General features: G+C 46.4%; 1 protein-coding gene across 1 annotated transcript in view; it reads left to right on the top strand.

Moving 5' to 3' along the window:
• The window catches only part of LOC146870405 (coiled-coil alpha-helical rod protein 1-like), a 281563-nt gene extending 260964 nt beyond the window's left edge, over positions 1–20599 (top strand). Inside the window, 1 exon segment of the mRNA XM_085640888.1 lies at positions 18055–20599. Within this exon segment, the coding sequence (XP_085497014.1) occupies positions 18055–18149 (95 nt within the window). The 3' untranslated portion in view covers positions 18150–20599.
• The last annotated feature ends 5642 nt before the right edge of the window (positions 20600–26241 follow it).

Genomic DNA, 26241 nt, shown 5'->3' with positions numbered 1-26241 from the left:
CCATTGTATATTGTGCTATTTACTGTCGTTCTAGTGATTTAATATTGTGTATCTTGTTCTCTAATCTCATAAAGAGATTAGAGAGTGTTTAGAAGTAAATACATATATTTTATATATACCTTGTGTGGTTCTCCTTTAATTTGGTCATTCAAGAGGTCATAATCTGGTAAACCAAGCTGCTTTACATTCCTACGAGACTTAGCCTGAAGGCTGTTTAGCCTGAAGGCTGCTCTCCATAGCTACCACTAGGATAGCTTTCAGTAAAGGTTGTCTTTAACCTAATTATCAATAAGGGTTGTTTGGGCTGGTACAAGGTGCCCACTACAACGTCTCACCACATGTAATGCATTATATGAGATTTTGTGAACCTGTTTAATTAATATTTTTTTAATTTATTTTTTTTTAAATAAAAAGCTTTATCTAAAGAAGTGCTCTGGGGTCCCCGCACATGGGAACTTAAGTGCTTATGACTTATCATGGAAATACCCCTATGAGAGAACAGGAGTTGCAGGTAAGAAACCATTCCTTCTGGGAGTGCGGAGAGCAGTCGGCAGTGCTTCATCACAGATATATTCTTGAAAGATAGTGAAGACTGGAGTTTTCTCATATGGATATATTCAAGGAGCACAGAGAGCAGTGTGCAGTGTTGTATCAGGGATATGTTTATTGAGCACAGAGAGCAGTGCCCTACCAAGAATATGATGGATGGAGAGCAGTGTTGTATCAGATGTGTTCATGAAGAGCATTGTATCTAATATGTTCATGGAGGCCGGAGAGCAGTGTGCAGCGTTGTATCAGATATGTTCATGGAGGGCGGAGAGCAGTGTGCAGTGTTGTATCAGATATGTTATGGGAGGGCGGAGAGCAATGTGCAGCGTTGTATCAGATATGTACATGAATGGCGGAGAGCAGTGTGCAGCATTGTTTCAGATATATTCATGGAGGGCGGAGAGCAGTGTGCAGCGTTGTATCAGATATATTCATGGAGGGCGGAGAGCAGTGTGCAGCGTTGTATCAGATATGTTCATGGAGGGCAGAGAACAGTGTGCAGCGTTGTATCAGATATGTTCATGGAGGGCGGAGAGCAGTGTGCAGCGTTGTATCAGATATGTTCATGGAGTACGGAGAGCAGTGTGCAGCGTTGTATCAAATATGTTCATGAAGGGCAGAGAGCAGTGTGCCGCGTCATGCCCATGATATGTGAAGTGCTTCTGTTGGGTGATAACTAGTGGTCATCCACAAACCTCAGCAGCTGCTTTTACGGGAGGAGCCTGAAATGCATTGGGATTGACACCAGAAATCAGAACTTTGGGTACAAGACAATCTGTTGTGTCTGTTTTGTTCATTATTTCCAGGTGCTCTTGTTTCTCTAGAAATGGTAGGTTTTGGAACGAGTCGTTCATTATATCTGAAAGAAACACGTTAGTTAGATTCCTCGCCTTAGAATATCCCCAGGCGTCAGGCTGGATCCGGAAAGATTTTTCGTCAGCAATACCCTTGCGCGTCGCTAGGCGTCGTCTGCGGCTCCGCGTCCGTCGTCTGCGTCGTGCGCTGGGATGACGTCGTCTGAGTACTTAGACGCCGTCCTCGCGCGCTGACGTCAGTTCTTTTGTCCGCGCCAGACAGCGCCGATCCGGGAAGAGCATACCCTTTTAGTCGTTTTTTGACTAAACTTTTTGACTCTTTTGGTCTCTTTTGTCGACTCTGGTGCCGGTAGGATGCCTGGTTTTAAACCCTGCGACTCCTGTCACCAACTAATGTCGGTTACAGACCACCATCGCCGGTGCCTTTACTGCCTGGGGCCGACCACGATTCTGAGTCGTGCCTCGACTGCCGGGCCCTGACTTGGAAAGCTACTGGAGTTCCGGCAGTCTGCTCCACCACTCGTCCGGTTCCAAGTCTTCGGGTAAGTCGAAGCATAGTAAGAAGTCCAAGAGGCGACATCGCTCTTCGGGCTCCCCTCGCGGGTCGCGCGACTCGGCTGAGGGTTCGGGTGGTACCACCCACGCGGCTCCGTCGGAGCCGCAGGAGTCACGTCCGTCCCCATACCCGCCGGTCCCTGGGACCGACGCGACTTCGGCAGAGATCACTGCCTTCCTCTCGGCCATCAGAGGCCTGGCTCCGCCGTCGACGCCTGCCGGCATGCCTTCAGGCCCGCGGGCTCAACTGGGAGGCCTAGCGAGCCGGTGGCTCCGGCCCCGGCGCCGTCGCAGGTCCTCGTGGGATCCAGGCCTCACGACTGCCGGCGTCGCCTCCGGGACCACCTCCGGCGCTGCCTTCGGACGACGGCGTTCCACCGTTCAGTCCCGGTCCGGGCCCGCGTCCGAGCGGTGCCGCCCGGCACCGCGTCCGACGCCGATGGGTGGCAATTTCATCTTCCGCCCGGCTCCGATCATTCCACCTGTTTACCAGTAATCGGATGACGGTGACGACTGGGAGGGGTCTGAGGACCCTCTGGCCAGGCAGGGCCAGTTATCACAGGACTGGGCAGATGAGCTGGGGGATGCCAGTGGTCTTGACACCTCTCCTGACACTGGCTTCGGAGGAAGGTGCTGCATTTTCAGTGGTGCTGCGCAAGGCGGCCGAGGCCCTTGGGCTGGAGTTGCCTGCTGTGGCCGTGAGGACGAATCTCCTCACAGAAGTGCTTCAACCGTCAGCATGCTCCTCGGAGCCTCTGCTGCAGTTCAATGAGGCACTCAGTGACGTTCTGTAGGGCACCTGGTCCAAGCCCTCCACAGTTCCTCCTGTGGACCGGAACGTGGCCCGGCGTCACCGCCCTGCACCGGGCGACCCCAGTTTTCTGGCCCAACACCCCATGCCCAAGAGCCTGGTTATCCAGGCCTCTACTTCCCTGACCTCCTTCCCGTCCGCTCCCCCGGATCGGGAATACAAGAGACTTGAACAGTTTGGTAAGAAGTTGTTCTCCTCCCTTAGTTTGGGCCTGCGGTCTATTAACACCGCTTGTCTCTTGGACCGTTATTCCCACTCCCTGTGCGATACGGTGGAGGACGTGCTGCCTCAGTGTCCGGAGGAGGCCCGGACACGGCTCGCCCAGGCTCTTGCCGACGGGCGGGATGCAGCGCGGCAGGGCTATTAGATGTGGACTAGACACTATGGACTCGCTGGCTAGGGCGATGTCGACCACAGTGGCGCTCCACCGCCACGCATGGCTGCGGTCCACGACTTTCTCAGGGGATGTCCAGAGCACCCTCATGGACATGTCCTTCGATGGCAGTCGTCTCTTTGGCGACAAGGCGGATAGTGCGCTGGAGCGCTTTAAGGACTCCCGGGCTATGGCCAAGTCCTTGGGCCTCTCGGCCCGCGCCCGCAAACTTCCGCTTTTTGTCCCTTTTTTGGCCACAGGCCGCAGAACCAACCTCCACGCGGACGTGGCTTCCGCCGAGGCGGTACTGGGGGACAACGTGCCGGTCAGTCCACATCTACCCCGGCAGCATCCGCCTCAAAGCCCTCCTAGTCCGTGCTTTCAGACCCATTCCACGCCAGTGGGAGGCAGAGTTCGCCATCACCTGCTCCACTGGCGTTCCACCATGTCGGACAGGTGGGTGCTGCAAATCGGCTACTCCCTCCCCTTCGAGGCGACCCCTCCAGCCATGCCACCGCAGTACCACCGTATGTCGGGGGACCGCTTGAAGCTTCTACAGGAGGAAGTTACGGCCCTCTTGCCAAGGGGGCCATCGAGCGCGTTCCTGGTCCAGAAGTAGGTCTTGGTTGTTATTCCCACTACTTTCTGGTTCCCAAGAAGGGCAAAGGGGGCCTACGCCCTATCTTGGACCTCAGGAGCGTCAACGCCTTCCTCCGGAAGGAGAGGTTCAAGATGCTCACCCTAGCTCAGGTTCTGGCTGCCCTAGACCCTGGAGACTGGATGGTAGCGTTGGACTTGCAGGACGCTTATTTCCACATCCCCGTCCTGCCGGCCCACCGGCGTTACCTGCGGTTCACGGTGGGTCAGGATCATTTTCAGTTGGCGGTGGTCGCAGCTCATCTGCGCAGATCAGGGGTTCCAGTCTTCCCCTATCTCGACGACTGGTTATTGAAGGCGGGCTTGCCCCAACAAGTCGTCTCCCACCTCCAGACTACGGCCGACCTCCTGCATTTGCTGGGGTTCTCCATCAATGTGCCGAAGTCGCATCTGAGTCCCTCCCAGACGCTCCTCTTCATCGGAGCGGTTCTGGACTCGGCGCAGTTCCGGGCTTATCCTCCGGAGCAGCGGGTCCGGGATATTCAGGCTCTGATTCCCATCTTTCGGCCTCTATCCCGGGTTTCGGTCAGGTTGGTGCTGCGGCTTCTGGGTCTGATGGCCTCCTGCATCCTGTTAGTGTATCACGCCAGATGGCGAATGCGGGCTCTGCAGTGGGACCTGAAGTTTCAGTGAGCCCAGCATCATGGCAACCTGTCCGACCATGTCTTGATCTCGGAGGGCACTGCAAGACAGTTGCAGTGGTGACTCACGGACCGCGATTGGGTCAGTGGCAGATGCCTCTCCCTACCCCATCCGGAGCACGTAGTAGTGACGGATGCGTCCCTCCTGGGATGGGGGGGGCCACATGGGAGAGACGGAGATCAGAGGACTCTGGTCTCCGGCGGAGTCTCGGCTCCATATCAACCTTTTGGAGCTGAGAGCGATCCGACTTGCACTGAAGGCATTCCTTCCCTCTGTCCGGGGAAGTGTGGTGCAGGTGTTCACGGACAACACCACCGCCATGTGGTATTGCAACAAACAGGGCGGGGTGGGGTTGTGTACCCTTTGTCAGGAGGCTCTGCGCCTCTGGACATGGCTGGAACATCAGGGCATCACCCTGGTGGTTCAACATCTGGCGGGCTCTCTGAATGCCAGAGCAGACGAACTCAGCCGCCGGTGCATGATGGATCACGAATGGCGTCTAAACTCGGACGTGGCGCAAGGCCTCTTTCGGCAGTGGGGAGAGCCTTGGTTAGATCTATTCGCCACCGAAGAGAACGTGCAATGTCAGCAGTTCTGCGCGTTGGAGTTTCCAAGGCGGCACTTGCTCGGGGACGCCTTTCGTCGCGAGTGGAGTGGCGGTCTGTTGTACACCTTTCCGCCTATACCAATCCAATCCAATCCAAAAGAGCTTTATTCGACAATAGTCATAAAAGCAATACAAAACAGGTACAGGTACACAATACACAAATAGTTTGACAAACAGACAATATAAAATCAAATACTATTTAAAATATTTACAAGATTTTAAAAATACATATAATACAAAAGAGATCATTTGGGGGAAACCTCTAAGGCAGCTGACACTATACTAACCATTACTCTTAATTCTTATAATCCATGCCCACCCCAGGAATTTAGCAACAGCCACAACAATTACCGGGTCAGTGCAGGTACGAAGGAGTCTTCCTGCTTCAACACTCCGTCTAGTACCCAATAGTTGGCAAACAGGTCTCAACCATAGGCGCCTCGGAGCCGAGTAGGCAGGGCATAGAAAGAACATATGTGCTAATGATTCCACCTGGGATTTGCACAAAAAACATGAGTTACTACTCTTAGTATCCCACCGAGCAACAAATGAGTTTAAGGGCAGCGCTCCCACCCGCATCTGGAAAAATAGTTTCCTATCTAGGACTTTAGTAACAAGATCCCAGAAATGTTCTAACCTTGGGGCAGTTTTGATACTCAAAAATTCATCGGATAGCGAAAGAGGTTTAGTGTCAAAAAATACCTTGGCATTTACCAACTCCCAGTATTTCTCTTTCAAGAGTGCTTTAGATGGAAAGGTAGCACCCGAAGGGTTCTCCCAAAGATCGCTCATCCCCAGAGCCTCAAAGGATTTTCTGATTTCTTTGAGCCAAACAATCTTCCGAGAGCCCACTAAAGACATTATATCACGAAAACCCTCCGCATACTGGGCTAAAGCCGGAGTGGTCCATAGGCGATGCCAATAGAGAATGGGTCGAAGCTTGGCTACGTCGGCTATAGAGTTCTTCCTGAGGTCAAGTCTTAAGGGAACTATAGGTGTGCTCTGCGGGAGCGAAGTAATACTATGCAGAAACTTGTTTTCCGAGATGGTTAAGGAAGACAGGTTCTCGTATCCCCAGAGTTCAGCACCGTAAAGAGCCGAACTCACAGCTTTGGCACTATAGACCTGAAGCACAGGTCTAATAGGCTTCGAAAGAGACTTTTTAAATTCGCCAGATAGAACTCCAGCAAGCAGCCTATGTTTTAAAGTTGACAAATCTCTCTGGAGTTTCCACGCGAAGTTATTTTGGATGTTAACTCCTAAATAATTAAAAGCCTGTACTTGTTCTAATGGATTTTTAAACAAAACAAATTTGTTTTTAAAAGATTTGTGTGGCCTGAATACCATGAGCTTAGTTTTTTTAATATTTACATCAAGCCCACACTCCACACAAAAGGTCTCAAAAATATCAAATGAACGCTGAAGTCCGCAAGGTGTTTTAGCAATTAAAAGCGTATCGTCAGCGAACATTAGAATAGGGACCTTAATGTCGCCTAGAATGGGGGCATCAACATGAGCTTTCAATAGACGATCTGCTATATCGTTAATGTATAGGGAAAATAGAGTTGGGGCCATTGCACAACCTTGCCTGACACCCCTTTGGACCGGAAAATCCTCGGTCGTCGTACCCGGCCCTCCCCATCTAATTCTGGCAGAGTTATCCGCGTGAAGCCTCTGGATAAAGGACAACAATCCACCATGAAGCCCCAGATCTGACAACGTCAACCAAAGTTTAGAACGAGGGACTAGATCAAAGGCGGCCCTTAGGTCCACGAACACCGCGTACATATTCCCCTTACCCAGGACCACTGTCTTCCAATAAAGGAGGATGAAACGAAATTCTTGGTCAATAGTGCTAATGTGCTGGCGAAATCCAGGCTGGAATGGAGACAAAATATTGTTTGACGCTATCCATGAATGAACACGATTTAAGATCAATCTACCAGTGATCTTCTGGATAGCGTCAATCAAGCTAATAGGCCGATAATTCTCAGGAAGCGAGCGGTCCCCCTTTTTATACACCGGAATTATTTCCGCCGCTTTCCATGAGCTAGGAATTGGGGCACCATGAGCCATCGCATTAGCAATCAACTGTATATATCTCCCCCATTTGGGCTTATCATACAAGAAGACATCCGCGGGTACTCCATCCGGGCCGGGAGCCTTACCAGACGCCACTCCTACATGTGCTAGTTCCACCTCTGAACTAGTAAAATTATCTTCCAATTTGAACAACTGAGGGAACCCATGGCTTTCAGGGTGATCAGTGGGAGAAGCATACAGGGGTTTAAAATACTCAACCCACTTCTCTTGCGAAACATTATTTTGGGGACACTCGGGCTGCCCACCAGATCCCCACAATGCTCCAGAATAATTTACTATTATTCTGAAGGCTTGCCTCGAAGGCCCTCCCACTTTTTTCCATCCCATTGGCGTTTAGCCCTAGCAACGCAACTTTTATAAATGATTCTTCTATGTCGCACCAGGCTTACATCACCACCCTTCAAGGCGTTCCCATGTAGTAGCCTTGCCTGCCTACATTCTTTATTGTACCAAGAGGCTTGGTGGTTAACACCTCTCGGTCCAGGTTTCGCTTTTGTAAGAAAATAGGATTTCAAACTGGCAAATAAGCCATCATGAGCTGATGTTACATCCCTCAAATTTCCATCAGAGGCAAGAACTGACTCGATAGCAATGATGGAACCATCCACCTCATCTATAATTTTTGATAGGGTGGTAGGGTTCCCCATAAGTCTAGACCATCTCAGACGGCGCATGTCATTAGATGTCACCACCTCGGGAGGACACGACTCCCTGTCCTCTACGGGACCGCTATCTACCTTCCACCATCTATGGGATAAACAGAGAGGGTTATGATCACTCTCTGGAAGGGGCACTATCTTCATGTCGACGAGGGAGTGCCATAATTTCATATCAGCCAAAATATAATCAATTCGACTCTTGCTCAGCCCATTATTAAATGTGCATGCGCCCTCTCGGTCACTTGGCATCCTACCATTCAGGGCCCTCAAACCCCTTTCCATGCAAAGGGAATTAATCTGAATGGCAACTTCTGGCCACCTTACTATAGGAGACAACTCCAGGGGAGGGATACCCCAACATAACTCTTCGTTATCCTGTGAGTCCCACTTGTTTTCTACGAGAGGTTCAAACGTTACCTTCATTATCGTTGCAGGTGATTTTAACGTATCGGCTGAGTAAAGATCAAACAGGCGAAAAAGCTCGACAATAACCAAAGATTTAGCACCTCTAGAACCCCTTACATACACATTGTATATATCGATTATGCCCTTAAATCCAAGATCTAGCCTCAGCAGTTGGATGTCACTATTTCCAGTATGAAGGAGCTTGGTGTTCAAACACAATTCGCTTCTTAGCCAAATGGTTAAGCCCCCAGAAGGACGCCCATGTGGACCCTTAATTGCCGGGATATAAAAATTTAGGTAACCCACACAAAAGCGTGGTTCTAGGAGCCAGGTCTCCTGGAATATACAAATGTCAATTGAATTAATAAATATGACCCAATCAGCAATAGCTAGCTTAGAATTTAGGCCAGCAATATTCCAAGAACATAAAGAGCCACCAGCCAGGGAATGACCGACAGTTTCAGAGATGGTAAATTGCGGGTCTGCTAGAAAACCACTGGCGGATGGATCAAGCCTCTGCCATAATTCAGGGGCAGAGGTAGAATGGCAGCTACTGAAGGCTTTAACCACTTGGTGAACGGGGATAGAATAGGAGTCAATACTAGGGCCAGCCATAATAGGCTTCTGATACTCTATATCCATTACCCTCACACCACTGTCCCAGGGACCAGCACCCCCCTCGTTATGTAGTCAGTCGATGTTATCCAGAGATGAACCATCCACCTCCCTGTCACTCCATTGCCCACACTTCGTCCCCCCTAGATCATGTGCGGGGTATCTTTGTAATTGGATAGAGGAACCAACCGGGGGACTAGATCTAAACTCCAAGGAAAGAAGATTTTCTGCAAGGTAGTTGCTTTTAAGAAATAATTCAATGCAATCAACAGAGACCCTAGGTGAAGAAAGTCTAATGGCTCTGGAGATATCTTCCCTAATGACTGAAAGACATCCCCTAACATGTCTCAGCCAATGGATCGCCTTATTTGTGAGCGACTCAGGAGACTCTTTGTCATTGATTATTGGCAGTTTAGGGACGTTGGTCATAAAAAAATTTTTGGGGCAATCGATGGCATTACCCTTAGGATAAACATTACAAACACCCCGGCCCACCAGGGATCCCTGGTCAAGTTTGACAAAGTCACTACCCACGCCCAGCCTCTTTGTACAATTTGTTCTATCCTGCAAAGTACTTTAGAATTAACTATTGAACAAACCGAGGTTTGGTTCATGCCCGCCTTAACAGCATTACTGTAGGTAACACTACCTTTAGGACGGGGTTTAGAAAGCCCCGGGCTATTAGCCTGTGTACCTAATAGATTTGCTGGAGCAGGAGAGGGGGTAATCGTACTAGTACCAGGGGCAGGGCATGGGACAACAGGACACAACCCTACTTTATTAGACAGAGTCTCTATCACTGTCTTCAATAAACCAATTTCCTCCCTCAGCAAGTTAACTTTTCTTTTGCTGCTTTATTGCATTACTTCTAAGATGTATTAGACCTAAGAAATTCATTGTGTTGATAAAACCACATTGATAACATCCTGCTGGTTCATCAGAGGGGAGAACCTATTGAAACAAGGAACAGTAGGAACAATGTTCACAGTGGCGACTGCAGGAGACAATAGAGAGCTATCCCCAACAGCCAAACCCTCAGGCACAACCACTATACTGGCCCCCTTAGAAACTCTAGAAGTGGCCTTGCAACGAAACATTTCCGGCACAGTAGGTGCTGGAATAGGGTCAACATGTCCAAAGTCAGCAGAGGATGTAGCTACAGCCTGACTATCAGCCGCAGATAGCTGGTCAGATCCCAGAATAGCCTTGCACTCTCCCACCAGGTCGCCAATACGAGCCAAAGCCCCCTCCGGGTCGGGCTGTTTAGCTGCACGTCGAGTCTTCTTGAGTTTCTGTACTTTCAGCAATGAGCTATTACCCCCTGATCCCCCAGAACATTCGGTTAGCTTTCTCTTACCCATTCAGGAGCAGGAACAACAACGGTGGGAGAGACAACAGGGCAGATCAGCGTACAGGCACCACACAAGGTATCACGACACCTTACGATGGAGTCCCACTCCTCAGCAACTTAGCGAGCACAACCAAGGGGGGTGCCCCGGCCCGGCCCCTGACGGAAACAGACGGACCGCCCTTTGTCCGGGCTTCGTCCGGCTCCGCCCGCGCGCGTCCCGCGACGGGGAGGAAGCCTCTGACTTTTCAGCGCCTCCGGGCGCGTGGAATGCGTCAGGTGCCCGCAAAGCAAGCTGGGAGCTGTAGGCTCCCCCTGCTGTAGCCGTGCGATGGAGGATAGCGGCAGCAGGGGAGACATGCAGCATCAGGACCCCAGGAACAGCGGCAAGGCGGGTAAGGCAACAGGTCCCCTATGCAGATAAGGCAGCTCTGATAATGACCCCCGCTCCACCGAGGGAGCCTCCGACTTTTCAGCGCCTCCGGGCGCGTGGAATGCGTCAGGTGCCCGCAAAGCAAGCTGGGAGCTGTAGTCTCCCCCTGCTGTAGCCGCGCGATGGAGGATAGCGGCAGCAGGGGAGACGCGCAGCGTCAGGGCCCCAGGAACAGCGGCAAGGCGGGTAAGGCAACAGGTCCCCTATACAGATAAGGCAGCTCTGATAATGACCCCCCGCCTATACCACTTCTGCCCAAAGTGCTGAAGAAGATCAGGCGCGACCAGGCCCAAGTCATCTTGGTGGCTCTGGATTGGGCAAGAAGGTACTGGTATCCCGAGCTACTCAGTCTGTCGATCGATCCCCCGATACCACAGACCTTCTGTCGCAGCAGCAGGGGCAGGTCCTCCACCCGAACCTGTCCAGTCTCCACCTCCATGCGTGGAGATTGAGCGGTGACAGCTGATGCTATTTGACTTGCCTCCTGAAGGCTGTGATGTGATTCTGGCAGCCAGGCGTCCCTCCACAAAATCGGTATACGCCTGTAGGTGGAACAATCTTGTGGCATGGTGCACAGCAAAGGCTGTGGATCCCCTTTCTGCCCCTCTTTCTGAGGTTCTCCTCTTTCTCCTTTCCATGGCCCAGCAGGGCTCTGCTCTGGGCACTCTTAAAGGTTATCTTTCAGCTATCTCTGCTTTCCTACGGCTTCCTGATCAGCCTTCTCTTTTCAAATCCCCTGTTGTCTCTCGCTTCTTTAAGGGCATTACTCACATGTTTCCTCCTGTCCCTTTCGTAATGCCACAGTGGGATTTGAATATTGTCTTGACGTATCTGATGTGCGCTCCCTTTGAGCCACTTCATAATTGTCCCCTTCGTCTTCTGACTCTTAAGACTTTCCTTGTGGCCATCACCTCTGCCAGAAGGGTGAGTGAGCTCCAGGCTCTCTCTTCTAAGCCTCCTTTCCTTTCTGTCCATCCGGACAAAGTTGTTCTCAGGACTCGTCCTTCCTTTCTCCCTAAGGTGGTGACTGCCTTCCACATCGGGCAGTCTGTTACGTTGCCCACCTTCTTTCCACCTCCGCTTCCTTCGAAAGAGGAAGAGAGGCTCCACCGTCTGGACCCAAAACGGGCGCTGTCCTTTTATTTGGAACGCACCAAGCAGTTCCGGGTGGACGACCAACTCTTTGTTGGCTACGTGGGTGCTAAGAAGGGGAGGGTGGTACACAAGCGAACCATCTCTCGGTGGGTCGTTTTGTTTATCAAGGCTTGTTACTCCTTAGCTGAAAAGGAACCTCCTGTGGGGCTGAGGGCCAATTCCACTCGGGCCAGAACGGCGACAACTGCCCTGGGTCGGGGAGTCCCCTTGCAGGACATCTGTCAGGCAGCAACATGGGCCTCGCTGCACACGTTTGCCAAACATTATTGCCTGGACAACCAAGTCCGGAGAGACGGCTTCTTTGGCCGTTCTGTTCTCCAGGACTTTCTGGTGTGATCTTGGTTCGCAGACCCACCACCGGGGTTGGTATTGCTGGGGTATCTATTCTAAGGTGAGGAATCTAACGTGTTTCTTTCAGATGAACAAGTTACTTTGGTAACGATATATCTGTAAGAAACATAAGTTAGTTAGATTCCTCACCGACCCACCCATCCTCCCCGTTCTGCGAACCAATATCTAGGGTTGAGGTTATCCCTTTCAGGGCCCTAGACTTTTTTGGCACCAGTGTCGGTCTCTTGCATGGCTCTGCGTTCCTGGCGCGGAAAGCTATGTACAAGAACTGACATCAGCGCGCGAGGGCGGCGTCTAAGTACTCCGACGTCATCCCGGTGCACGACGCAGACGACGGACGCGGAGCCGCAGACGACGCCTAGCGACGCACAAGGGTATTGCTGACGAAAAATCTTTCCAAATCCAGACTGACGCCTGGGGATATTCTATGGTGAGGAATCTAACTAACTAATGTTTCTTACAGATATATCGTTACCGAAGGTAAGTAACTTCTTCTAGACACTATTGTTGCTCCAGAAGGGTTAGGGTTTGGAACCACAGTTATTTTTATTCATTTAGTCAGTGTGCACTCATTGCTCTTGAAGGGATAGATTCTGAAGCTAGGCTTACATTTATGCTTAGAGGCGCTCTTGTGCTAGAGAGGATAGGTTTTGGAGCAAAGATTTTATTTATTCGAGGTGCTCTTGTTTCTCTAGAAGGGGTAGGTTTGGGGTAAGGCTTACATTCATTCATTCGAGGCTTTTGTGTTTCTCTAGAAAGGGTAGATTTTAGGGTAAGGCTTAGATTCATTCATTCATTCATTTGAGGCGCTCTTGTTTTTCTAGAAGGGGTAGGTTTTAGGGAAAGGCTTAGATTCATTCATTCATTTGAGGCACTCTTGTTTCTCTAGAAAGGATTGGTTTTTGGGTAAGGCTTACGTTCATTCATTCACCCGAGGCGTTCTTGTCTCTCTAGAAGAGAGAGGCTTTAGGGTGAGGCTTACATTCTTTCATCTGAGGAGCTCTTGTTTCTCTAGAAGGGGTAGCTTTTAGGGTGAGGCTTACGTTCATTCATCTGATGCGCTCTTGTTTCTCTAGAAGGGGTGGGTTTTAGGGTGAGGCTTACCTTCATTCATCTGAGAAGCTCTTGTTTCCCTAGAAGGGGTAGTAGGTTTTAGGGTGAGGCTTAGATTCATTCATTCATTCATTTGAGGCGCTCTTGTTTCTCTAGAAAGGATTGGTTTTTGGGTAAGGCTTACGTTCATTCATTCACCCGAGGCGTTCTTGTCTCTCTAGAAGAGAGAGGCTTTAGGGTGAGGCTTAGGTTCATTCATCTGATGTGTTCGTTTCTCTAGAAGGGGTGGGTTTTAGGGTGAGGCTTACGTTCATTCATCTGAGGTGCTCTTCTTTTTCTAGAAAGGATGGGTTTTGAAGTGAGGCTTACATTCATTCATTTATATGAGGTCCTCTCGTTGTTCTAGCAGGTACAAGGGTAGGCTTTAGACTGAGTCTTACACTTTCATTCATTGGTTCTTTTTGTGGTTCCCTTACTAAAATAGGTGTCACTTGATCTGAATGTTGCAAACAACCGCCTGCCAAATGTGCATTAAACACACTTCCATTTGGTAAAATCCTGAACTATAAACAGTATACAAAGACGCGATCTTGTAATCCGGTCTATTCTATATGTTTCTAATCTTAACTCTGTCACGTGGCTCTTTCTCCCATGTTCAGTATGGGGCTGGCGACTGTTGAAGTAGCTATCCCTGGGTCTCCTCTGTCTGCCAAGTGACAACCTTTACACAACTATCCCTAAGCCCTAATGTTTCAACATAATGAAGTGAAGACTTCACTGCTCATAACCTCTGGGAACTGCGATGAAGAATCCTTGAGAAATGTGTCAAGTCACTCCAAGAGTTATGTGTTTTATCCAGAAAAAAAAATACCTCATTGTGGTAGAATTCAGTCAATCAAACAATCAGTATTTGTAAATCGCAACACTGTCAACGCTGGGGGTATCTGGGCGCTGAGAGTGCCATGTCTCCGTCAAAACGTCAGGTATTGAGTTTCTTTCTGAAGTCTGTCAAGGAGGGGAGGTTACTGAAGGTCTGTGCAGCGATTTAGAAGAAGCAGTGGCCTCTGCTGCGGCAGCGTTGGACGTGGGGGGGGGGGTCTGTGCAAGGGCTAGAGAAGCGACGGTGTCTTGAGGGCTAATGGAATACATGACAGTGGTTGATGTAGGACGGTCCTTGGTCGTGGATGGCCTTGTAGGCGTGTGTGAGGATCTTGAACTGGCATCTTTTCTGGATTGGGAGCCAGTGGAGCTGTCCGTGGTGTAGAAAGATGTGGGTCTGTTTGGGGAGGTCCAGGATGACTCTGGCTGCCGCGTTCTGTTTGGAATGGGTGGGGATTCTGGCATAGAGAGCGTTGCCGTAGTCAAAGTGGCTGGTGACAAGGGCATTCGGGACAGTCTTTCTGGTGTTGATTGGGATCTGAAAATCCTGTGGAGCATGCAAAGGGTGTAGAAGCAGGAGGAGGCGACAGCGTTGACCTATCGTTTCATGGTCAGTCGTCTATCAAGGATGAGGCCGAGGTTGTGAGCATGGTCAGTCGGTGTTGGTGCAGGTCTGAGTTCTGCAGGCCACCAGCTGTGGTCTCAGTGGAATACAAAGCTTGGCTAAATAAAAAGTATTGATAAAACAGTATTAGGGTTGTAGTAAATGGAGGTTTGGTCTATGCTTTATTGATTTGGATGATTGTCTGTTATCAAATGTATTCTCTAACTAATTTGCTGGTCCTCTGCTTGGAGGAGGTGTCTCAGTTTTAGACTGTTAATCAGCCACTGCAGGCGTAGAGAGGGGTTTGTAGTCATTAGTACAGCATACACACAAAGTGGTCATCACAGACTGCAAAAGGCCTAGAAGGTGCAAGGATACCTTACAATACTGTCAACAAAACAGTGTAAATACAGTGTAACTCAACAGATCAAGTCACTATGTGAGTCATATTACGTGTCTATGTTTGATTGGTACGGGCCTTTTGGACTATGCTGCCCCCTTTTATTCTCAACCCATTTGTTAGAATCCGGGGTCTCTGGTTGGCGCAGGTATGCACTTGCGACAAGCAGGGACCCTTTCCTCTAAGTCAGGGCGAAGGATTACTCTTAGAAAATAACCCCTGCTCACCCTCTAGGTAACGTGGCGTGAGCAGTCAGGCTAGATTCCAGAGGGCATTAGGTTAAGCATTCAAGATGTCCCACACAATAACCACCAACCCACCACACAGAGACACAAGGCTGTATTTTTGTAAAAATATACTCTTTATATAAAAGGTTTCTTTAAGCAGGCTTTCAAAAATACAGTAATTCACTTTAGATGAGGTTCCAGTTACTTGCAATACTTTTCAAAGAGTCCACAGTTCTTAAAAGGCACTTTTCAGGTTAAAATATGCTTCTTTTGGGGTCTGTGCGCTTCGTAGTGCCTTCGGTACATTTCGTACGGGGTTTTAGGCGCGTCGTGCTGTTTCTCACGCTTCTCGCGTGAGCACACGTACGCTGGACTGAAGTCGTATGGACGTACCCTCGTAGGTACGCGTCGTACAAGTCCGGTACGCCTCTTGCCTAACCTCACGCTTCCCGCGTGAGCAACGCCTATCTCTTTTCACTGGTACGGACTGTACCTTCGTGGGGACGCTTCGCACAGCTGGTACGAACCGTACCAACGCTCCCGCTTCACGCGTGAGTGACGTAGCGCGACGCTGGCACCGTACAAAGCCCGTACAAAGCTTCGTACAGGGGCGCTTCAACACACAGTACCTGGTTCTTTGGGGGCAATGTTCGTGGCGGCCTCAGCAGTCCCGTAAAGGGCGTCCCACGTCGCGTTGCAGTCCCGGCTCTTCAGCGGACGGCGATGCTTCGTGGGGCGCTCAGGGACGTCTCAGCTCACAACGACGGGGTCAGAAGCAGGAGGGGCAGCTCGGGGGTAATCCTCAGCGGCGCAGCACTGTCGGCTTCGGCCAGATGACGAACAGGGGTGCTTTTGGGTCCTTACAGTGGTCTCGGCGGCGCAGGGTCGCAGAGGCTCGGCGCTTGGACACCGGTCGTCTCTCCTCACGTTACGAGCTACGGCTCGAGGGGGCAGTTGCTTGCTTTGATCAGACCAGGCAGGCTGGTTTTCACGGTGCTCACAGCAGCCCGGGTAGCCAGAAGTCGCGCTGCTCAGTGAGATGGAGGCACACAGGTTCTCGGGGGTCAGCGTTGCAGGGTCACCAACAGCAGCTTCCTCTTCTTCCAGGGGAAAGGTAGCGCCCACTGTTCCTGGGGCGCAGTTCAGGGGGCAAGTTCACAAGCAAGCCCTTGGAGATTGTTTGTAAAGCACAAGTTGAATAAAAGTTTCTTCTTCAGTCTTTTCCTCTCCTTCAGCAGCAAGGCACCCACCACAGGCCAGTCTCTCAGGCTTAGAGACAGTACTCCTCCATGCAGCTTTCCCAGGTCCTTCTCTTCAGGCAGAGTTTCTTCTTGGCGCAAACAGGATCTGATTTCTTAGGAGCAAGGCTCCTTCTTTTATACAGCAATTCTTTTGTTCTTTGTCGCCAGGGGGCCTGGGCCTGGCTCAGTCCGGTTTTGGAGCACTTTGTTGTGGTGACTCTGCTGTTTCCTTTCAGCAGCAGGGCAGAGACATCAGCCGCTCCACAGGGGGCGAAGCCGGCATTGTGGTGGCAGAGCACAGGTCTTTTCAGAGTCGAGGTGTACTCCTCCCACCCATCCTGGTGTAATCTCTCTACCCACCACCTGGCAGCCAGCCTGTCTCCTGGAATTCCCCAGCCCTGCTCCCCACTGAAACTAGGCAGCACACACACACACACAGCAGAGGCGGACTGAAATGGCCAGGTCAGTAAATACTAACTTTCTAAAAGTAGTATTTACAAACACAGGATATTAAAATAAACTTTACTAAAAGAAGTATTTTATTATTCTGAGTTCAGGCATACTAAACTTGACTTTCTACCATGCTCTATGAGTCCACTGGGATTACAGCGTGTAGTAATTCCAGCAGCCCATTCTGGCCTATGGAGAGCAGGTAGCCTTCAATAGTGAAAAATGAAAATGGCTGTAATTCACTATTAAGACATGCCACACACATCAGGGCATGTCCTACCTTATGCCTACAATGCACCCTGCCCTCGGGCCTACCAGAGGGGTGACTAATATGTAGTTAAGGGAAGGTTTAGGGACTGGCAAGTGTGTACACCTGCGCAGTCAGCGCGACAGTACCAGACTGCACGCAGGTTCTGCAGTGGCAGACCTTACACACAATTTACTAGGCCGCTTCTGTGGGTGGCACAACCAGTGCTGCAAGCCCACCAGCAGCATTTGTATTTACAAGCCCTGGCACTCCTGGTGCACTTTACTAGGGGCTGATAGTAAACCAAATAAGCCAAACATGGACACTAATCAATGTATACATTTTACAAAAGGGAGCACTTGCACTGTGGCACTGATTGGCAGTGGCACAGTGCTCTGAGCAGCCAACACCAACAAAACACATGAGGCACATCAGCAAAAAGTGAAGGGAAACTCACGCCAAGGTGCCAGGTCTAACACCATTGGTGTCCCATTTTGTCTAATATCTGAATCACGGGGTAAGATAGGTCACTGATTCTGGTGCAGGAGGCAATTAGTAGGGTCTTCTTGGAACAGTGATCCTAGCTTTGTGCACGTTAGTTATTTATAATGAAAAGGCAAAGCTCAAACAGTCAAATTTGCTCCATTGTCTTGCAGAGCACCCTAATTTCTTTTAAAACTGGTGTTCTTCCATACAGTTAATAAAACAACCTGCTGGTTGCCGCATGCCAAACGGAGACGAGATGCACTGTTGTGATTGTGGTGGTAGAAGGGTTTGTTGTAAGATGTGTAGATGCCAAGATACAATTGAAATGGGGCTTCTCTGTTGGTCTAAGGACTTTGAAGACTCACCACCTGCTCTGTTTTCACCTCCAGAATCCCTGTCCGCCATGTTGAACAATCTGAAGACACTGAGCACAGCTATCATCAATGAGGAAGAGGAGGCACCATCTGAGGATGAACAGGACTAGAGATGCTATTGTTGACCGCATGATCCTGTTGTCATTTAGAGAAGAGATCACCGTCCATCCTGAGAGGGAAGCTTTGGACAGGGACTGGACAATCCCCCTTCCTCTCTCTGTGGTATAGACGGTGGATGTTGGTAGACTTGACACATGCTTTCTAATAGGACCACAGATGAGATAAATGTTCCTTTTTAGTACCCTACAGCAAACTCATTACAGAAGAATCTTGAAAGAGAGAACCTAGTTTTAGAGGGCAGAGGCTTGTTTAGAAGTTTCCTATTTCAACCCATGCCCCATCGTGGTAGGGGCTGATCTGACTTTCCATTGAATCTTCATGTGATTATTTTAATAGGAAAGCTCCTGGCCACCAGCAAGCACCTACGATGGGTGAAATAACAAAGACTAACATAGCCAGGATGGGACACAAGCATCATGTGTTGTAGTGTCCTGGAACATCTGACACTTTAGGAAGTAGTGTGTGCTAAGTACAGCTTTGTCCAACCAAACCATCAAGGGCTAATCACACAGCACTTACACTTTGCGTGATGGCCTGAGGCGCATATATATATTTTTGCATTCTCCTATAAGAAAAACACATCTACTGGAGAAACGTCACAGTATCTCTCCCAGTCCACCTTCAATTGACTTCATGTATTTGATTTAACTTGGAACAAAACTACTATATAAAGCAGCGAAGCTCCGACTAAATCTGCTACCTCTCTGTCTCGAACGCATACTCAAATGCTTCCCTGCATGGAGGACCTCTTCAGTTAGTCAGATCTTTTCAGCACCAGTCCAGAGAATGTAGCGAAGCAGAAATGCATGCCTCCGCTGAACCTCAAAGCACCTCCTGGTGCTGGATTCTTTTTGGACAGCTCGAGCACTAAGCTGAAACCTGGCACCTGTTCCTGCAGGCATGGGCTCGCTCGAGATGCTTCCAATGCAGCTTTCTTGTATCTTGGTACCTGCTATCCAGTGCCCGAGGCTGTGGTGGCTGTCACCCCAGTGCTAGCTGTTGTTGTACATATTCTCCAAGGCACCATTGGTCACAATGCCAGATCCACTATGCCTGCAGCCTGCCATGCACCAGCCCAACATTGGTCTTTGCTTCTTTTGGATTGAGTTTTTTGACATTTGAGCTGACCCAGCTTTCACGTCAACTCAGCATAAGAAATAGAGGGTAACCGACTCAAATACTGACGCAGACATTATCCATGCCAGTATCAACTAACCCAATGATGTGCACTCAAAGAGAGGATATTTTCTTCTCCATCATAATAAACATACTTAGAGTGCCATCCATTAAGACCTTACCCTACCCAGATTCCTTGGCTGTAGAGTAAGATAATCTATGACTTGGGGCTGCCTAAGTTTCCTCACAAAAAGGCTTGCCTCTTATGGGTTCCCAAGTCCTCAAGCAGGTACAGGATCCTCAGAAGAATCAATCTTCTGAGTCTGCGAGTTCATAGTTTGCGCAATATATCCAAAGCTTCAAAAGAAGACGCTGTCTGTGGGAGCCTTCCCAACTGAGTCTGTTTTGTGGATGTCCGCCTCCCTAAAGGTGAAGGCTTGTCCCCTCACATGGACATGGAGGCTGAAGATCTAAGAGCCTGGTGGCCTTTTCCTGTCGTTTACCAAGGCCAGGGCGATCATGGCATCCTGCAGTTTACAGCACTGTCTTTAATGTCATTCCACTACCTTTCTGTGGTCAAAAGGCTTCTATGAAAGTAAATGTTCCGCCTAATATTGTCAGAGTGACTGTTCGGTGCCCCTGATACCCATGGAGTTCATAGACCACGAATAGCAGACTCCATGTCTTAGACGCCCTAGTTCAGGTGCCATGGACTGGGGCCTGATGCGCTGTTTGATGGGAACCACATATTTGGTGCTTCGGGTGATAAGATGAAGCAGCGGTACACGACTGCTACCTTAATGGCAAATCACAAAATTCCACCTGACCACCGTTGTCATTCCTAACAGCCAAGAGGCTTTTTGCCCTTTCAAAGCAAGGCCAAATTACCACCCAAGTTTCTCACTTCCCCAGCACTAGAGTTCAGGAGAAAAGCCATGCTAGGCTGAAGTACACCCACATGTGGTCACCCACATAGCAGACTGTACTCAGGCGGGTTGCAAACAAATACTTCTTTACTTTTCTTGTCTCCAGTGACACACAAAGTTTTGGAGAATATTGAGTAGTTTAAACCAAAATAAATAAACTCTGATTTTGTAAGTAATGGCACATTTCACAAAAATCTTTTTGACAATGTTCATAAAAAATAACACTTCGTACCAAAACACCTCTGGTGTGAAAACTCCAACTAAAGAAAAATTGAAAGGTTTTAGGAATCATAAGAATACATCATTTCTTTATTTAATAATGAAAAGATGGAATAGCAAAAACGTTATCATAATGTGTATCTGTAATGAACACCTTCACCTAAAGAGACATCCTAGCACTGTTTGATGGATGTTTGTTTCCCAACTCAGTGGTACTCAGTTTAATGATCTTGTAAGGATGAAAGGTCCTGTGGCATATCCTCAAGTGGATGCATTAGTCAGCAGCCAAAAGACACAAGTGTTGGGACAAGAATGACCCCTGATAGTGTTCAGTTGTGTACCCTGGCCCACTTGTGTAAAGCTATGAGCTAAACCCAGATTCTTGTGCTAACAACCGTGTGTGTGTGTGTGTGTGTGTGTGTGTGTGTGTGTGTGTGTGTGTGTGTGTGTGTGTGTGTGTGTGTGTGTGTGTGTGTGTGTGTGTGTGTGTGTGTGTGTGTGTGTGTGTGTGTGTGTGTGTGTGTGTGTGTGTGTGTGTGTGTGTGTGTGTATTCACTGAAAAAACTATAGGTTTCACACATGTTATAGTTAGCTGGACATTTCACTCGTACAAAACCATTGAAATTCCCCCGTTATAGTTAGTTCAGCTAACTATAACTCACGCGACCGCAATCCACTGCTGATGATGTCACATATTACATCACTCATGACCTGGTCAGTGACATCACTCATGACATCACTGATGGCATCTCAAATGACATCACTCATGACATCACTGATGGCATCATCCAGTGAATGTGTCTTTCTGAACAATAAATATTTTTTATATATGTATATCTAAAGGTTAATGGAAGAATAAATGGGTAAATAAGTATCTAAATGGATGGTTTTTTTTGTAAAATTAATTGTATAACTGACTTATTAACAGTATCTTAGTGAATACAAGTATTAGTGAGTAATGTTTAAATATTTAAATATCTGTATCAGTGTCTCACTTTGCGTATAAGTGGCTGCATGGGTTGGTGAGTAGGTACATGAGTGTGTATATGGGTTATTAGATCGTTTTTAGAGTATCAGTATGAGTGTCTGTATGGTTCAGTGGGGGATGTTACTTAGCGTATAGATGCATGAATGAGTGACTCACTGTTTGTATGTGTTTTAAAGACAGTATGTGAGCAGGACAGTATGGGTGGATGAGTGTGTGTATGGGTGAGTAAGAGAGTGAATGACTGTCTCAATAGTGTCTTTATGAGTAAGTCCATATGTTTTAAACTAGTATATGTGAGTATTGATGTATATAAGTGAGGATATATGAGAGTGAGAGATTGGAAGAGTTCCTGTATAAATAAGTATGTGTTTCTATAAGTGATTGTTTGAGAGTAAGTATGTGTACGTTTCTGTAGAAGTAAGTGTAGTGGTGTGTGTATAGCTGTATATGCAAGTAAATGGATGTTTATTTGCATGTGTGAGTATGTTTGTGAGTAACTCTATGGATGAGTGTAGGTGTGTAACAGGATGTATAGGTGTATGAGTACATATGATGACTGAGTACATGTATGAGTGACTATATAGAAGTGTTGATGAATGAGTGGATGCGTATGTAGATTTTAGAATTACTGAACAGGTTGTTCTAACTGGTATTGGTATCTCTATAGTTTTCAAAACTTTAGTTTGTATTTTTCAATGTGTGTATCAAAGTTTATATTAGGATAAGAGGAGGTCTGCCACTCTTACACAAGTGTCAATGGCCTGTGCAATTTCTTTGTGCTAATGCCAACACCAAGGGGCTCATTATGATGGTGGGAGGATCGCCACCGCCGGGCACGCGGTGGCGATCATCCCTCCATCATAATTTGATTCACCCACTGCCAAATTAGGATGGCGGTGGGAATCACATTGGTTCCGCGGCGGACGGAAAGTCCGTCCTCCATGGTCCCGCAAGGCGGTCCTTTTCCGCCCGCCTTGCGGAATCGGGAACCAGGGCATCATTGCGGCGGTGCCGTGCAGGCACTGCCGTAGTGATTAGGATGAGCTCTTCCGTCTGTTTTTTTGCGGCAGATATCGAGCTGCAAAAAGACAGGCGGAGACTGGCTTTGGGGGGACAGTTGCGGGCTTCCTCTGTGGAGGGGGTGCACTGGGGGGTACATTGCCATGCACAAGGTGGCAGTCACTGCGTGGTGCCTGCCACCTTGTGCATGGAAATGCACATCGTAGCATATTCACATTGCATACACTGCTGCAGCCAGCAGCACCGTCCACTATGTGAAAAGGCCAAGATGCGCCCGCCAGTGCGGCCGGCGCATCCTAATTTGGCGGGTGGGACCGCCACACATCTGGCGGGCGGTCCCATCACCGTTATGATGGCAGCAGAATGATGTATGCACGCCATCATAATGAGCCCCTAGTGACCGTGCCTGATCTTGTGACACGACATGTAGGGTAACGCCGGCTAGAAGCACCTGTTCCGTGGAAGAATGTTCCGGCCTGGTTAAGGAGTCATGGGCCTTGTAAAAATTGGCATATTCCTGCAATATATTGTGCAAGCCAGTAATGGGTACAACACATGCAAATCTGATGGTCTGTATTGTTGCGTGTGACTGCGTCTGACGCAACTGCGCAGCAAAACACCATCCAGCCTTTTTCCCTATCTTAATGCCGTTGCCGCAAGTAAAAACCATTGTCTCTGCTTCTGCAGTGTAATGAGGGTTATTATCGATCTTGGTGGAGAGCAGTTCTATATGAACGGGGAGGGTTGGTGAAGCGTTTTATGCCGGAGTCAGGCAAAGGGTGGTTTCCATCACCTGCTTGCGCTGTGCCTCACAACAGCGCTTGACGGCTGCTGAGTCGCACATCAAATCTCCTCTCAGGGAGGCCTTTCTGGCTGCCCAGAGAACCTGTGCTGAGGAAATGGATACAGCATTCTCATATCAAATTGCATCTCAGTTAGTTGCACAACCGATGGTTGTCCTCAGGGACTTTGTACCATGTTGTGTTCATGCGCCTGGTGGGTTTGCAAGAGACAGAGGTCAAGGTGAAGCGACACACGGGCGTGGTCAGATGTATATTTCATTATAACCAAGGCAGCCAGTAGATCACGATTATCAGACAAAATATGTTAAGTAAAATACCGCCATATTTAATATTGTCAAACCGAAATATTGTGTTCACGAATGCCCCAGTCAAGAGTATAGATTTTAAGGTAATATAGTTGTTAGTAATATCAAAATCATAAATATAGTTTACATAAATATTATTCTTAAGAATATCGTATTTGTATTCTTTTTAGGTATTTTAGTATGTTTTTTTTCTTTTTATAAAAATTTTGTTTTGGTAATGTTGCTTAATATTTTTTTTTAAATGTTAGTATTTTTGGAATGAAATTTTTATCTTTAAGTACTATAGCAGGTTGTGTGATTCATAGGAGTTTAGGGTGGGAAGTAAATAAATTATAATTAATCAAATAAAGTAAATTGAATATTTTTTCTAAAATTCAAAATTAATTGTTAATTGTATAATTAATTAAAAAAATATTTAAGTTTAAGTAGCAGCGTGTTTGTTTTGCAGGGGTATAGGGAAGGAAGTTAATTAATTATAACTAATAAATAGTTTGAAGTTTATTTAAATACTTTAACTGAGAAATATTTATGTTAATTGTATAATACATTTTTTTAAATTGCGTTTCAGGTGCAGGTTTTGTGTTATGTAGTGGTGTATGGTGTGTAGTAAATTATTTCTAATAAATAAATAATTGTTTGTTGATTAGTAATATTAATTTGACAATTAATTTCGTATATTGTCTAATACAAAATTTTATTTGTGGTGTATATTATTTTTGTATGTGTAAACTGTTTGAAGGAATTTAATTTTAATAATTAAATATAAAGTTAATTTACACTAATTAATTAAATGATAAATAAATATGCAGAATATGTACTTGACATGTTTATTTTACAAATTAGTTGAGAGATGTGGCATTTGTAGTAAAAAAGGAAGTGAAGTTATTGCAATATAATACATTGTATATAGTTAACAATTAACAATAATTGTTTAACAGACAATTATGAAAAAATGCAAAGAATGTTTTCTTAATTTATTTATTAGGTTTGGGCTGGTTTTGTATTGTACCTTTAAAGGGTGGGTAGATTAAATTATAAATATTGTGTTAATAGTTAATTTTAATTGATAATGTCATATATTTGTATTTAAATAACATGTACATAATATCATTTGAATGCTTTATTTTAAATGTGTGTTGTGTACTTTGTATAGATATAGGGTATTCATTTATTTAATTAATAATAACATTAACAATAGTTATTTAATTTTATATCAATATATAATTTGTTATTGTGCATTTTAATTGTGTTGTGCCTTTTGAATGTCAATAATAATGGTTTCGATTATGATGTCAGTCGGAAAAGCGTCCAACCACCATCATTGCAAGAACGGGACCAACCGGCAGGTGGTCAGTGGTCCGGCCCGCCAAATTAGGATCCGACCAAACATGCCTATATGTATTGAGGCTTGTGCTGTGGCCCAGAAAAGGCCACAGCATAAGCCCCAATACAAAGAGGCATTCTTTAAAATATCCCTCCAATGTGGTGAATGAGCTCCTCTGAAGATGTTGGTCGCTCCCTGGGCCAATGCAGTCGGACCGGCATCCTAAAGCAGCGGTCTGACTGCGGTTAGAGATCTTTATAGGACTGACACCTATGGTACATCGGTGTCAGTCCCACTGATATCATAATTGGCCGCATTGCATTTATAGGTAAAAAAAATTTTAAATGTATAGTTTTATATTCCAATTATAGTAATATTTATAATTATGTTTATGTATTATTAATTGCAATAAATATTTTTGTTTATATTTATATTTATTTAGATTTTTTTTGTATTTAGAAAATACATTTTTTAGATTATAAAGTATTATTTTGAAACTATTTTATTTTGTTTAAGTTAATTACTCTGTTTTTAATTTTCCACTTACTGGTGTGGGAATTAATACATTTTACAACTCTGCAATACAACTCCTTCCCTATTGTTGTGCTAAATGGAGTTTGAATAGTAAATTTTACCCGTACACCTTCTAACAATTTCCATACTGGTGCGCTGACTGGAATGGGAATACTTAATTTTACCACTACGCAATCCAACACTTTCACTAATGTTGCATTGACTGGAGTGGGTATAGTATATTTAACCCATCATGAGTATAACATTTTGCCTACTATTTTATACATTGCAGTGGGAATAGCATATGTTTCAATTGAAACATATTATAGTCTACTTTACATTGTTTACAATTATATTATTTATTTATGATTAATTAGAATTAAATCTGAAATTATTATATTTAATATGTAATACATGTTTACTAAAGTGTAATTTTGTATTTAGTGTAATATATATTACTAATTTAATTGTTTTAAAAAAAAATGTTTTTGGTTATTGTGTATATATATATATATATATATATATATATATATATATATATATATATATATAGTTTATATGATTTAAGCAAACTATACCATTATAATAGTAACTAAAATTAGTTTCAGAATATTTTAAATTAGATATTTCTAAACTAATAAATATATTCATTTATATGTTTGACTTTCTGAAAATAATTGTTAGCTTTTTTTAAAAAAAGCATTATATAACTTTTATTATTACATTAGTGTTGTCATTTGACTTATTTAATGCTTAATATTGAGATTTTTATATTAAAAAAAATTGTATTCAATGTTGTTAGTGACTGATAATTTATTCATTAATAATTTTGAAATTATAGCATGACGATATTTTTGGTAAAGATGTT

This window comes from Triturus cristatus, chromosome 1_1 (genome assembly GCF_964204655.1).
Source record: "Triturus cristatus chromosome 1_1, aTriCri1.1, whole genome shotgun sequence".
NCBI lineage: Eukaryota > Metazoa > Chordata > Amphibia > Caudata > Salamandridae > Triturus > Triturus cristatus.
Note: the sequence above shows the minus strand (reverse complement) of the source record. Positions and strands in the feature narration are given on the sequence as shown.